A 14,725-nucleotide genomic window follows, 5' to 3' on the forward strand; every position below is an offset into this window, starting at 1 on the left:
TTCTTTGTCATTTGTTGTTTATTACAGTGTTGTTCAATTTAGTGATGAGCCCCAAAGCTACCGATCATCTAAAATCTAAAAGTGTCATTGCTTCTTCTTCAGATTGAGAGTATAAAATAAAAGTGTTGACAAAAGCAATGTCAAGAAATCCAAAGAATTATATGTTCCAACATTTTTTGGATCTATGATTGAATCCAAATGACCCATGTAGTTGATTAGCAAGATCTACTCCTCCCATGTACTGATTATAATCAGCTACAACTGTTGGACAGGATACATTTATTTTCATTCCATCCGTTTGTTTTGTCTGAATGTTTGTGACTTCAGTACCATGGAAATTTGAACAAAAGTTGACGCATTTATTATCTTTCTATCTAAAATAACTGATTCCTTGAGCTGACACTCGCTAGTCAAATTGACTTCTCTCCAATTCTTTATCTGTTTTTAGGTTTTCAGGGCCACCTTCTCTATCAACATGAATTGTTCCACATGTTTTTAGTTTTTAAAGATTTTAGAAGTTTTAAGGAAACATGTCCACATTTTTGTAACTTGTCAAATTTATATGGAATATGGTCTTGTTTATATCATTTGATGATTTCATACAGTTGTGGTTTTAACATTGATGTTAGATCCTACAGGCAAATTGGAATTAACTGTTCGTTTTACCATTATTCTTTATTTACTACATTCATGTCATTGAATAGTAGCCTCCCCACTTGGCTACTGACATAAAAATATAAATGGGATTCGCTATGAAAAGTGTTTGCCCACCACTGTATGTGATAAACAACCTTCTTCCTTTTGAAATGTTTTTGAACAATTCTTTATCACTATCATCTGACCAGCTGTTTGGTATGTAGTGTGTCCTGTAGACCACTTCTGTAGTATTTAATATTGTCTAAATACTTAAGATGTATTAATACATTTAAATGCCAAATATTTTACAATCCTGGAAAGACAACTCATGCTTCCAGTCCACTTGTACTCCATTTCAAAACTTGTCTGTCAAATCTGTCATATGCAAGCAATAGTTTAACCCAGCCTGAGCGACTTACATACCCCTTAAGTATGACATTGGGGTGATATTCATTAGGGCGAGGAGGGTTAACTCTTGTAATTAGGAATCACACTACTCCACTCCAAAGCTTCAGACCATCCACTTTCCCCCCGGTAGTGCTCTGATGCGCTATAGAGGCTCTCTTATCAGCAAAGTGCTTGTCATGTGGGAGTCCTGGGTACAAGGCCTCTCACATGAATTTCTACCCCGAACAATGCAGGTCAGCATAAGGCATAGAACCACTATCTCTAATAGCTGTCTCACAATAAAATTGTTTAAAGAGTCATCCTTTCCTACTTTTTTTTAATATCAAGATCAAGATTTTCTTCAGGCCAATTTCAAAATTAAATACGGAACTTGATCTGCAGCTTATATACGTGGTTATTTTGTGATTTAACAATATTTAACAGCAGGTACTCATTAGAAAATCAAAACAGTTTTAAGTATCCTATTTTTGAATCTTAGTCAGCTCATATCATTCTAAATAATTATTTAATAACAGCATTTAATCTACTTTTGATATTCTGGTGTTCAACTGAACCTTCCAAGCCTGGCAATGCAACCTAGAAGCTATCTTTGGTTTTCTCAAAATGCCCAAGTTGTCTGTCCATGTTATTATATTAATCTACTTATCTCTAAGAGTTAGTTTTAAGGCTCATTAGGTCTTTTCTTATTTTAAATATAAATTATTGGGTAATAATGAACGAATAACTGCTTTTAAACTTATTAATATGAGTTGGTAGTTTAATATCCACAGATAGTTATCAGTAGAGGTCAATAGGTTTTTTTTATGATTTTTATGCTTCTGAATATAAACTAATTTTTTAAAGACCCACAGCTTATTTTCTTTTCCGCAATTAACAAATATTTTAACGAGTTTCATAACAAATATAATTTGATAAATATTATTTTGATTGAATTCATTTCAAAATTGCTACATGGTAGCTTTTATTTTAGATATACTATTGAACTAGCAAATAATGGAGTTTTATATACGCAGGTGTATTAAAAATGCCCGCTATAAAATATTAACAAATTTTGATCGTAAATATCTTTTTTATTATTTATGTCCCAAATTTGATCATTTTTAGACAAGTAAAAAGATAGATGTTCCATATTAAGCCACATCATTTAGATTTCCAATTAAGTCCAAATTTATATACATATATACAACACATGTTGCACAAAAAAAGTGAGACAAGCTCATATGGCACAGAACTAGCAATCAAATAAAAATTAATATAATAGATTAATATTAGACTTTGGGATCCCACCTAAGTTAGTTAAGTTGACCCAACTAACAATGCAAAACGTAAGCTCATGCGTTAGAATTGAAGGAGAAAACTCTACTTTCTTTGACATTAATAATGGTTTAATATTGCCTTGGAGAAGGCAATCAGACAATTAAATATTAGAATGAATGTAACTATTTTTAATAGATCAACGCAAATTCTCGCATTCGTTCACGATGTAGTTATAGTAGGCAGAAGTATGAGACATTGTGCAGTGTTTTACTAGGCTTGCAGACGCGGCAAGTGAATTAGGACTTGTGGTAAACGAGGAAAAAACCAAATATATGTTGGTTTCTAAAAACACTCGAAATATCCAATAGAGAATTCAAATTAACAACCATACCTTTGAGCAAGTCAATGAATTCACATATCTTGGATCGCTAGTAAAACCACCAAACACGACAAGCGACGAAATAAAAAGACGCATGGCAATAGCAAACAGAACTGTTAACGGTCTCCAGAAACATTTAAACAATAAAAATACAAAACGTGCAGTAAAGCTTAATATATACAAGATCTTAATAAGACCAGTTTTGATATATGGGACTGAAACGTGGACCTTATCTCAAAATGATGAAAGACTTCTTGGTATTTTTGAGAGAAAAATTCTTAGAAAGATTTTTGGGGTCGTAAATGAAAATGGGCTATGGCGTCGAAGATACAACTTTCAACTATATCAGTTGTACACCGATCCAGGTATTGTGAAATTCGTTAAAGTGTAGAGACTTACGTAAGCTGGACACATTGCTAGGATGTCAGATATACACGAATACACGAAGAGAGTAATATTTTCAAAACCAGAGGGCACAAGAAGCAGAGGATGACCACGAAGGAGATGGATTGATGATGTGAAAGAAGACATACAGATTCTAAGGGTCAGAAGATGGAGGGAAGTTGCTAAGAATATACAGAAGTGGCGACTTTTTTGTGAGCAGGCCAAGATCCACAACGGATTTTCGAGCCACTTATGATGATGATAATAGATTAATATAACTTAAACTGCTCTACAGTACGCCAGGAATGCCTATCAGAAGATGATCATAACATCTGGAATTATTTACTAGCTTTAATGAGAATTACCACAATTTTAGTCAAAAATACGTTTATTTTTAAATTTCTGCCCTCATGTATTTTACAATAATCATATTTACTTATAGCTTTTAATCTGTTCTTGGCACAATCTGTTCGGCTTTTCAAGCCCATAATATTGTGTCGGAAACGTACTTAAGGCTTTGCTTTTGTCTATAATTTTGTTGGTTCCGCGATTTTTATGTTACAGTGCTGTAACGTATGACGTGAATATGGGTGACTGTGTTGCTGGTCCGTCTAAGCTTAAAAGGGAGAAATTGTCATAAATGCCTCTGATCGAAACGCTTCTAGGCGAGGATACCGTGCGATGGTCTCCGTTATGAACGTACCCATAGTGTCTGAAATAAATTAATATGCCATAGAAATTTTTCTGGGCCCTAAAATAAAACAAAAATCAAGAATAACGGAGTGGAAAGAGCTGACAAAAGAAGAATTTTTAGTTTTCATTGGACTTATTTTTATGGGAACAATTAGACTCAAGCGTGTGGTGGATTAGTGGAAACAAGACGATTTGTTCAATTTGGCGGCATTTTCGAAAAATATGAGTAGAAATAGATTTTTACTGATTCAAAGATGTCTTCACTTCGCAAGAAACCCAAAGGTAAATGGAGAGAAGTCTGTTGATAGGCTTTACAAAGTCCGTCCCCTAACTACATTTTCCAATGAAAGGATGGACAAAATTTATTATTCTCGTCGTGAACTAAGTCTGGACGAATCGATGATTCTATGGCAAGGAAGGTGAGTATTCCGCCAATATATCAAAATTAAAAGGCACAAGTTTGGCATAAAGTTATATATGTTATGTTATGGAAATGGACACACTGATAAGGTTGTGATGAAGTTATTGAGTGGAAAACTAAATGTGGGACATTCTGTATACATGGACAACTTCTACAACAGTTATGGGCTTGCCAAAACATCACTCGATAATGGAACTTATTGTACCGGTACTATGCGTGTTGGCACAAATAATTCTCCCAAACACGTAACAGACTGCAAGCTCAAGGTGGGAGATACTATCGCAAAATGTACAAATGGAATAATTATGGGGAAATGGAGAGATAAGAGAGACGTGTGCTATATTTCATCACAATATGACAATGAAATGGTTGAAATGACAGATCGAAGGGGTCGAACTAAAATGAAACCTCAGTCAATAGTACAATATAATAATTTTATGTCGGGGATAGATAAACAGGACCAAATGTCTTATTATCCATGTGAGCGAAAAATTAGCAGATGGTCAGTGAAAATTTTTATTCACATACTACAGCTAATATAAATTCGCATAACCTTCACAACAAGTATTCAGGAAATAGAATGTCACTCTACAATTTTCGGCTTTCTGTAATAAGAAATTTACTTTAAAGAATCATCTTTCCGTTCCTCGTCAGTGCTGTCTCAAGGAAGTGGTGAACCTGAATTGACATTACGTGAAATAACAGAATTCGGTGCAAGAATTCCTCGCAAACAGTGCAAGTCCTGCTATGAGAAAGGTTGGCGTAAGGATACTACGTACATATGTAAAAAATGTCCTGGAGAACCCGGTTATTGTTTGGATTGCGCATGCGCATACATAACACACAATTAAGTTTTAGGACGTTTTTATTCAAGAACATTTATTTTATAATCTAGTTTTACTTTGTATTTAATGTTTATTTTGTAATGTATCTGTAATACTTATATGACAATATCCCTGTGTTTTTCATAGCACACCTGAAGGTGTGATCGGGCACGTAAGTACGTTTTCTGTGGTGAGTGCCGATCACGCCTTCGGGCTTGACGTTGGAAAAAATCCAAAAATTGATCAACAAACTATTTTTTAATGAAACACTGAAATATACGCTTGGCAATGAACGTGTTAATAAAAAATTCATTTAAGATCAAAATTTTTTAACATTTTTATGCACCTGAATATAGTTTAAAATGCTGGAGAACAGACTAATGCCGCAAAAACGAAATGTTTATTGATTTTGTTTCAATGGATAAATATTATTACAAAATCTACTAATATACACTCGCGATCATAAAATCCGGGTCACCTTGAAAATCACCGAAATTTCATTTTTAACGAGCTTTATCGTAAATAATAATAACCCAAATACAAACTAATGCATGTTTCTGGGAATTGTTGTCGGCTTAGTGGTTTCCTTTGCAACAAAGAATTTCGATAGTGCCGATTTCGCGGGAAAGCGCACACTTCCCAAAATGAACGGTACCTGTAACTGCCGCTTGTTTTAAATGTCTAATTTGTGCTTCGACTTTCTGTTCAAACGCAACGAACAAACGTTTATTATTGTCACCATTAGTGTTTATTAGTGCCATTATTAGTGTTTATTATTGTTTATTTTTAGCCAAAAATACCCTTGACTGTTGTTAAAACGGCACAAATTATTGCGCTTGTGAAAGACGGTCACACTCAACGGCAAGTCGCAAGAACTGTTGGCGTAAGCCTTTCTACGGTTCAACGAGTGCTTCAACGCTTTCAGGAGAAAGGTTTGCTATCCAGACGACCTGGCTCTGGACGAAGAAGAATGACCACGGTACGAGATGACCGTTTTCTTGTGTTTCAGGCTTTACGAAACCGGACCTCAACTGCGATTATGCATCGAAATCGTCTACAGGAAGTACGAAATCGCAATGTTAGCGTTGCAACAGTCAGGAGAAGATTTCGTTCTTTTGGAGTATCTTCTCGGGTAATGGCTACAGGGCCGCCACTTCGCCTGGCGCATCGAGTTGCACGATTAGCTTTTGCTCGACAATACGCGCATTGGGGAATTAACGATTGGAGCAAAGAGTTATTCTCAGATGAATCCCGTTTCTGCCTAACTGGATCCGATGGACGTGTAAGAGTTTGGAGGAGAACCGGTGAATGATTTTCACAAGCTTGCATTGCTCCAAGAATGCCATTTGGTGGAGGCTCGGTCATGGCTTGGTGAGGTGTATCTTTCGACTTCCGCACAGGATTACCCTTCATCCAAAAAAGGGTTGTTAACTGCACGAAGGGACATTACGGAGATTCTGGAAGAACATGTTATGCATACCATGGCAAGGCTTGGAGAAAACGTCGTTGTTATGCAGAACAACGCGCGAACGCACGTTGCCACGATCAGTATGCAATACTTGCACGAGGTTGGAATTACGAGGTTACCCTGGCCAGCTAGGTCTCCGGACCTGAATCCCATCGAACATATCTGGGACGATTTGAAAAAACGTATTCAACCCCTAACATCTCCTCCTAACAACGGACAGGAGCTTAAGGATCTGTTAGTGAGAGAGTGGAATAACATACCACAACATGTAATCCAGAGAAAAATTGAGAGTATGCCCCGTCGTCTGCAAGAGGTCATTAGAGCAAGTGGAGGCAATACACGATATTAATCATTGAAATTTCACTGACATTTTACCACTTTCTGTATTTTCCATTTTTTTCGTATGCCTGTTTTATCAACAATTTGGTTAGTTTTCTGCTTTTTGAATAAAAACAATAAAAAACCGTTTTTTTTTCTTTCAAAACAAACATTGATGACAAATAAAAAATACGTTAGCCTAAAAAAAAGGTTATTACTGCACCAGAAGCAAAAATATTCCAGAAACTTGAAATTTTCAAGGTGACCCGGATTTTATGATCGCGAGTGTATGTACCTACCAATCTTAAAACAATAATAATATTTTAGAAAGAGTTGGAACGAAAAAGGAAAGAGGAACAAGCCAAAGTCGCATTGCGTCCAACACCTAAATTGCCTATTATTACACCATCTGTTCCACAACAAGTTGTTGTAGCAAAAATTCCCGAAAGCTTAGATGATATAGCATACCCAGACAGTGATGCTCCGCTGATACCAACAGCGCCTCCACCTTCAACTGCCGTTGTGCAGCCGGAGCCTAAAGTAAAAGTTTTGCCTCCATCTCCAATTAAGTAAGTATATTTGTAAATTTCCACCTTTCCCTTTATTTTCTATTGTCCTAGTGTTCTTACGTGTGTCCTTAGTGTTTACTACATTTTTAGAAGCTCAAATTTTGACTCATTTCCTTCTATGCGCACCCACTTGCATCAACTTTGTCTTCGTCGAGATAATCAGAATCATCAGACGATGTTTCATTGTAGCGCACAATGCAGAGAAGCTCATTTGTCCTTTTCAAGCAAGTCGCTGTGCGATGCACTATTGTGGGATGTGAAATAGATCCTAGTGGTTGCACATATTCGGTTTTTTAGGTCGGATTGTAGTGATGAACAAAAGAAATTATAAAGCACCTGCTTATATCCTTTCAATGGAGGTGACAGATCGACGAATAATTCCACATGAAGTGGTGAAAACTTGCATGATCCAATATGGCTACAGGAAATCCCGAAAGGCGCGTAGAAGCCTATTTAATCACTTGCAACAAATATTTAGATTCACTCACGTGAGCGCTATACCATGCCAGATTAGGTTCTGCTGGATACTGCACGCTATCTTCAGGCTTTTTCTATTCCGTGGAAACATCGTAGTTGTCAATTTTCATGTTTCATGAATGAATTCAATTTAAGGACACTAACTACGTGTTTTTGTGCATTACTGACAACGAAGCAAAATAAAAAGGACATACAAAACAGTCGAAGGATTCCCCGTAAAACATAAACAAACGGAACAAACTAACAATATTGTACAATACAATCGAGTGATTCTCCATAAAACATAAAGCAAAATTCACAAGGAAAATAATTCCTGCAGCTGGCTGTATACCACGTATCACAAAAAAGAGGTTAAATCTTTGTAAATGGGTATATTTAAAAAAGTAAATATTAATAAAGGAAAAGGATTGTCAACTTGGGAGATTTTAATTCCATAGTTTTGTTCGAACCCCCTCCCAACCCTCTAACTCCCCGTAACGTTTTACAAGACCCCCTCCCGGCAAATTGCGTTACGTAGTACTTCATCATCTAATGACTATTGTCATTAGATGATAAATATGATATCATTATAATTATATGCCAGATATGTTTACATATCTGGGATCTGTCAAAGTCTCTGAGTTCTCCAATGCCTGGGATAATGAGCACAGAGTCCAATAGAGAAATGCATTAAGTCATGAAAAAACAGACAGATCAACAAAAAATAAGTCAGCAATAAGAATATACCAATACTAACCAGTTAATAGCAAGTCATAAGCACAAAAAGATCATAATTTGATATCAATTCGAGGGTACAATAAGACTTCTTCGAATTTCACTCAAAATATGGTTAAGATCGATGTCTATAAGATCGAGGCCAAGTAAGTCAACTGTCAAATTGGTATTGCCAATCACCGTCAATTATAAATATAGTGATATAAGGAATGCTCGAATAAATGAATTTTGATCAAATGAAAGGCAGATATCGAGCACAGTTTATCAATTAAATTTTGCCATTTCGCTCAAATTTGGCATATCCAACAATCTTTGAGAATGTCATATCCACTTCAGAAATCGTTCTCAAAATACAAACATTAGTAAATTAAACAAATTTTGTTTTTTTTTGTTACTTAGTGAAAAATTCTTCTAATAATTTAATTTTATCTGACTCATCTATATTGGCAATTCAGACATACATTATATATAATTCCTCGGCAGAACGTAGTACTGGTTACCCATATTGAAAGAGGAAGTTATTAAAAGGAAAATACCAGTATTGGTAAGTCAGTAACATATAGAGGATACATCATTTATGTTTTTTAAATAACAAACATATAAAATCAGAATTTGGTGTTTATTGAAGGTAAACTAAATGCACTACCAAATACTTACTATTTCGGGATAGTATTATGAGGTTTTTTTCCTGGGTTTTCCCTCATAATTTACTACGGAATCACTAACAGGAGAATTTTACTGTCATCATGGCATGTATTTGTTTTTTTAAAGACGAATAACATGCTATGATCTTTTCTGACGGATATTCTCAAGTTAAAGTTGATTTCATGTAATCGAATGAACTATCTTATAAGTAAAGTCGTCCCAGGAACGCAACTCAACAATATTGACAATATCATTTTAAAGTCGTCTACTTCAAATTGTATAATGTATGTCTGAATTGTCAATATAGATGAGTCAGATAAAATTAAATTATTAGAAGAATTTTTCACTAACTAACAAAAAAAACAAAATTTGTTTAATTTACTAATGTTTGTATTTTGAGAACGATTTCCGAAGTGGAAATTGAAACGTCAATATATATATATATATATATATATATATATATATATATATATATATATATATATATATATATATATATATATATATATATATATATATATATATATAATCAATAACCCTTATACCCTAAGGTGTTGGGTGTAAAGTCTCTTTTTAGGTTTCATATACAAACTTCCTCCAATTCTTCTTGTTGCTTGCCACTTTCTTCGCTTGCTCCTTGGTGACTCCTCTCCTGTCTAGGATGGCGGCAATTTCATCGTCCCAGGTCTTCATGGGTCTGCCCCTCGGTCTTTTCAAGGTTCTTCTCGCTTCCCACACTTGTTTCACTTGGCTTTTTTTATCCATCCTTACCATGTGGCCGTACCATCTCAGTTGGGCTTCTTCGATTTTCTTCTCTATTGATTGGACTTTAAGGCGTTCTCTTATTTCATCGTTCCGTATCCTGTCCATTCTGGTCACCCCTAGTACTCTTCTTAGATACTTCATTGAAATACTTTGCAGTTTATTTTTTAGTCTGGTGGTGAGCGTCCAGCTTTCACATCCAAATGTTAAGATAGGTACAAAAACTGTGTTGTAGATAGCTATCTTTGCTTTTTGGGATACTTCTTTTTTCGATAGGAATGTGCTCTTAATTGCGTGGTATATCCGGGAAGCGTTTGCTATTCGATTGTTTATCTCTGCTTCTTGTGTACCCCTACTCTCTAGTTTCACTCCCAGGTATTTAAAGGTTTCGACTTGTTCTAAAGTATAGATATTGATTTTAATGTTTGTATGTTGGTCTGTTTTCCCACATACCATGACCTTGGTTTTACTTTCATTAATTCTCGGGTTACGTTTTTCGAGTTTATCTCTCCATATCTGGAGGTTTCTCTTAAGTGCGTCCTCGTTTCTTCCAAATATGACGAGGTCATCTGCAAATGCGCACTCCGCTATCTGTATCATTTCCAGGTTTCTATGTCCAGCAAATATTCTCGATGTTTCTTCTCTAGTTTCTTTCATTACATCATCTAGTACAATATTGAACAGGATGGGGCCTAGTACACCTCCTTGTCGTAAGCCATCATTGACTCTAAACTCTTCTGATTCCATATTATCTGTTCTTACTCTGTTTCTTGTGTTCTTGTATAGGCTCATAATAGCTTTTCTGAGTTTGCTGTCTACTTCTCTGTTTCTTAGGCTTTTGTCTATTTCGGTTCGCGGGGTTCTATCAAATGCTTTTTCGAGGTCTATGAAGGCTTGGTACTGGGTTCTGGGGAGGTACTGGGTTCTGGGGAGGTACTGGGTTCTCGGGATAAAAGTAAGTTTCATATTGAATCCCAATTAAACTAATGATCATAAAGTATGGCAATGAAACGTCAATAAACGTACTTTAACCTTTAATTGTGGCTTATTCTCATTTAAATAGTAATTAAATATTTACAGGATAAGATAATTCAAATGTTTCAAAATTTTTTGAAAATTATTACCTCCTTGGAAATCGAAAAGTCAAAACACATGCAAAATGTAATTCTCATTGCAAGTGGTTCATGTTTTAATCCCATATAAAATAATATTAACTTAAACATGCCACAAAAAAAACAGTTTCCTAGCCTTTTTAAAAATATCATTACGGACAAGCATTTAAACGTGATGGTGATGTTGGACAGACAAAATATAAGCGATTTTTGTGTATTCAGCCACTGCGAAGCTCTAGATTTTTCTGTAAATCTAAACCTTTGCAATATCTGACATTTTTCATCATTATCAGAAATTCATTATCATTAATCATTGTTAAATACTTTAAAACTTACCAAACAATTGTTACTTGGTTTTTAGAAGACCTGAAATCGATCGAACTAAAAAACCATCGGATATATATGGAAGATATGATAGTAACCTGTTAAGACCCGTAGTTGTGCCTGTTCAATTAATGACGCTGTTCCAAGCTATGGCCCAATCAAATACTTTTAAAAATATTGAAACCTGTGGTATACTATGCGGAAAATTGGTAAGAATTTTGTTAAATTCATAAGTTTATACTTGGGTGTTTTACTTCACTAGAGGGGAGAGATGCTCATACTAAGCATATGTTCTTTCGACAACTTGTTTGAAAAAGTTGAAAAAGTTTATAGTTTTTTTTCATCCTAACATTAAATTTTTTTTTTCAGGAAAAAAACGAATTGATTATAACCCACATGATTTTACCAAAACAAAAAGGGACTTCAGATACTTGCCACGCTACAAACGAAGAGGAAATTTTCGAATATCAAGATGCATTTAATCTCATTACTATTGGATGGATACATGTGAGTACAATAGCGTTTTATTTATAATAAGGTTTCGTAGTAAATTTGAATTTGCATAAACCGTGCTTATATACTATTGTTCTCATTAGCCATTTTTTTATTTAATGATAATAATATTAATCTTGAATAGCAGACAACAAATATTTTATCCAAACGAAAGTAGAAACGAACTATAGAACGAAGAATTTTTATATAATTCTGGTAATGTAGCTTTTACAATTTCAATTGAGCAATCATGATAACGATCGGTTGTCAGATTTTTTATTCTTCATCATCAGTAATATCACAGCTCGTTATGGGTCAATTAGAGCTATTCTATAACTTTCGCTAAATCGAATAGAAAATGCTTAGTCGAATCGGAATCTTTGCAAATCGTAATGTTCGACATCTACTGCTACTTAAATCGATATTCTTTAAATCAAATAAAAGTACAGACAGATCGAAAACAACAATTCCGATCTCACTTGGTTTAGTATCGATGGCAACCTCGCAATTCGATCGTGACGAGCGACAATTTGACAGTCTAAGGCTTCTTTCAGACGGACGACATTTTGTCGTTGTCGTGCAGTGTCGTGTCGTGAAAACAAGTTTGGCTTCTTTCAGACGGACGACATTTTGTCGTTGTCGTGCAGTGTCGTGTCGTGAAAAAAAGTTTGTTTGCTTTTAATTTCTGCCTTGTTGTCTTGTATGATGGATGACAGAAAAAGAAAGCGTTTAATAGTGTTGGCATTATGGCATTGTCGCCGAAAATCTCGAAAAATAAGAAAATATTGGACTCATCCGCTTCTTGAAAATAGGTATTTAGTGGGCGAATTTGTCACATTATTTCAGGATCTGCGAGAAGACAACATAAAATTTTTTAATTACTTTCGAATGTCTGTTGCAAGTTTCGATGAATTAAGTATGAAGATACAGGGTGATTTACAGAAACAGGACACCAATATGCGAAATTGCATAACACCAATCGAGATGCTCGCAGTTACTCTAAGGTAAGTAATAACATTCTAATAAATGCATACTATTTTATTCTGTACGAAAAAAACAACAAAGAAATGTAAACTATAAATACATAATGCAATTTCGGTATGTACCTATCATTAATCAAACAAATTAATACTTTGTGAGCCGTCAGATGAGACGGTTGAATACGATGGGGAAAATACATTATTTGTTTCTTCTGTTAATTCAGCGGCAGCGCTATTTTTTCCTGAAGCTTGTCCTGAAGGTAGCAAAAGGGTATAAGTTCTTTCAGAATTATTCTGCAGTGCGGTGCTTTGCGAAGATCCTTTTTCATTACGAAAGTTGGATGTTGTTCCATGAGAATCTAATGGTATTGACAATATTGATGGTATTGGCGATATTTGCATTGCTGTGTGTTCAGAAGGCAAGTAGTGTGTCATTCTAGATTGTGTGGGAACTGCTGCTTGTCCTAAATCAAAGTTGGGATTACCTGCATGCGTTCGATTTGCTGAATTTGAAAAATCGTTTCGCTTTAGAGACTGAATTAATTGTAGTACTCCATTTTGGAATTCACAAATTTGATCGTCGTTAAAATTGTTTAAAGAAGGTACTATTCCAGCGAAAAATGCCATATGTCGATCTGTAAAAGTTTGATGTGCTGGTGGTTCAGGTGTTTCCAGTGCTGCAATTATTCGTTCTCAAAATGCAGTCATCCTTTTTTTGGAACCCGATTGTATTTGTGGCTCTTCAAGTTTACGTTTTTTAGTTGTTGGTGTTGTATTATTGTCAACAGACACTTGTTCTTGGTTGATAGTGTCACCTAAACTATTTTCTGTTTTATTTGGATGGGCAGTTTTTTTTAAAAATAATAATTGGTCGTAATAAACATATTTCTTCAAGCTATTAGCAGCAGCACCTGAACGCATTGTGTCATAATATTTTTTAAGCCATCTTAGAAAACTGTCCTTTATATTTTTCCATCTCTTTGTAAGTAGTTTACCTGTAAATAAAAGAAAAACATTATTAGGTAGGTATCATTTAAAAGATATTTTTTTTAGGTACTTTGCTACTGGATGTTCATTTACCGACCTCCATCATAGATACAAAATAGGAATTTCGACGATTAGTGGTATTGTTCAACAGGTCTCAAAGGTTATATGGAATGTTATGCACAATGATTGTTTACCTAAACCCTCAACTGAAAAATGGAAAGCCATTGCAAATATGTTTGAGAAACGGTCTAATTTTCCGCATTGTATAGGAGCTGTAGATGGGAAACATATACGGATGATTAAACCAGCCCATACTGGGTCCATGTACTTTAATTATAAACATTATTACTCTGTTATTTTATTGGCGGTAGTAGATTCAGATTATAAATTTACTTATGTTGATATTGGATCGTATGGAAAAGATTGTGATTCGACTGTGTTTAAAAATACAACATTTTGGAAACTACTAAAAGATAATGAATTAGCTATTCCCCCTTCAGAACCATTGGAAGGATTTGCATCAAACTTACCGTATGTAATTGTAGGGGATGAAGCTTTTGCGTTGGATGATAATTTACTTCGTCCATTTGGAGGTCATAATTTATCAGTCAAAAAAAAAGTTTTTAATTACCGTTTAACTAGAGCCAGAAGGTACGTGGAATGTGCATTCGGTATTCTTTCAAATAAATGGAGAATTTTTCACCGTCCTTTTAATGTGTCGCAGAATTTTGCTGTGGATATAGTTAAAGCATGCTGTGTTCTTCATAACTACGTACGTGATAGAGATGGATATAATCCACAAGACACTTTGACAATAGGTGAAAGTATTGGGGATGTTCCTAATAGTCATTCAGTACGTGGAGGATTATCAGCAA

The 14,725-nt window shown here is 35.0% G+C and overlaps 1 protein-coding gene across 1 annotated transcript in view; it reads left to right on the plus strand.

Annotated features, from left to right (window-relative positions):
- Window positions 1-14,725, plus strand: part of LOC140441241 (STAM-binding protein) — a 33,072-nt gene that overhangs the window by 2,142 nt on the left and 16,205 nt on the right. The window contains exons 3-5 of the mRNA XM_072531836.1: window positions 7,116-7,357; window positions 11,429-11,600; window positions 11,761-11,898. Of these exons, the coding sequence (XP_072387937.1) occupies window positions 7,116-7,357; window positions 11,429-11,600; window positions 11,761-11,898 (552 nt within the window). The remainder of the gene's footprint in view (window positions 1-7,115; window positions 7,358-11,428; window positions 11,601-11,760; window positions 11,899-14,725) is intronic.

Source organism: Diabrotica undecimpunctata, chromosome 5, assembly GCF_040954645.1.
Source record: "Diabrotica undecimpunctata isolate CICGRU chromosome 5, icDiaUnde3, whole genome shotgun sequence".
NCBI classification, from domain to species: Eukaryota; Metazoa; Arthropoda; class Insecta; order Coleoptera; family Chrysomelidae; genus Diabrotica; species Diabrotica undecimpunctata.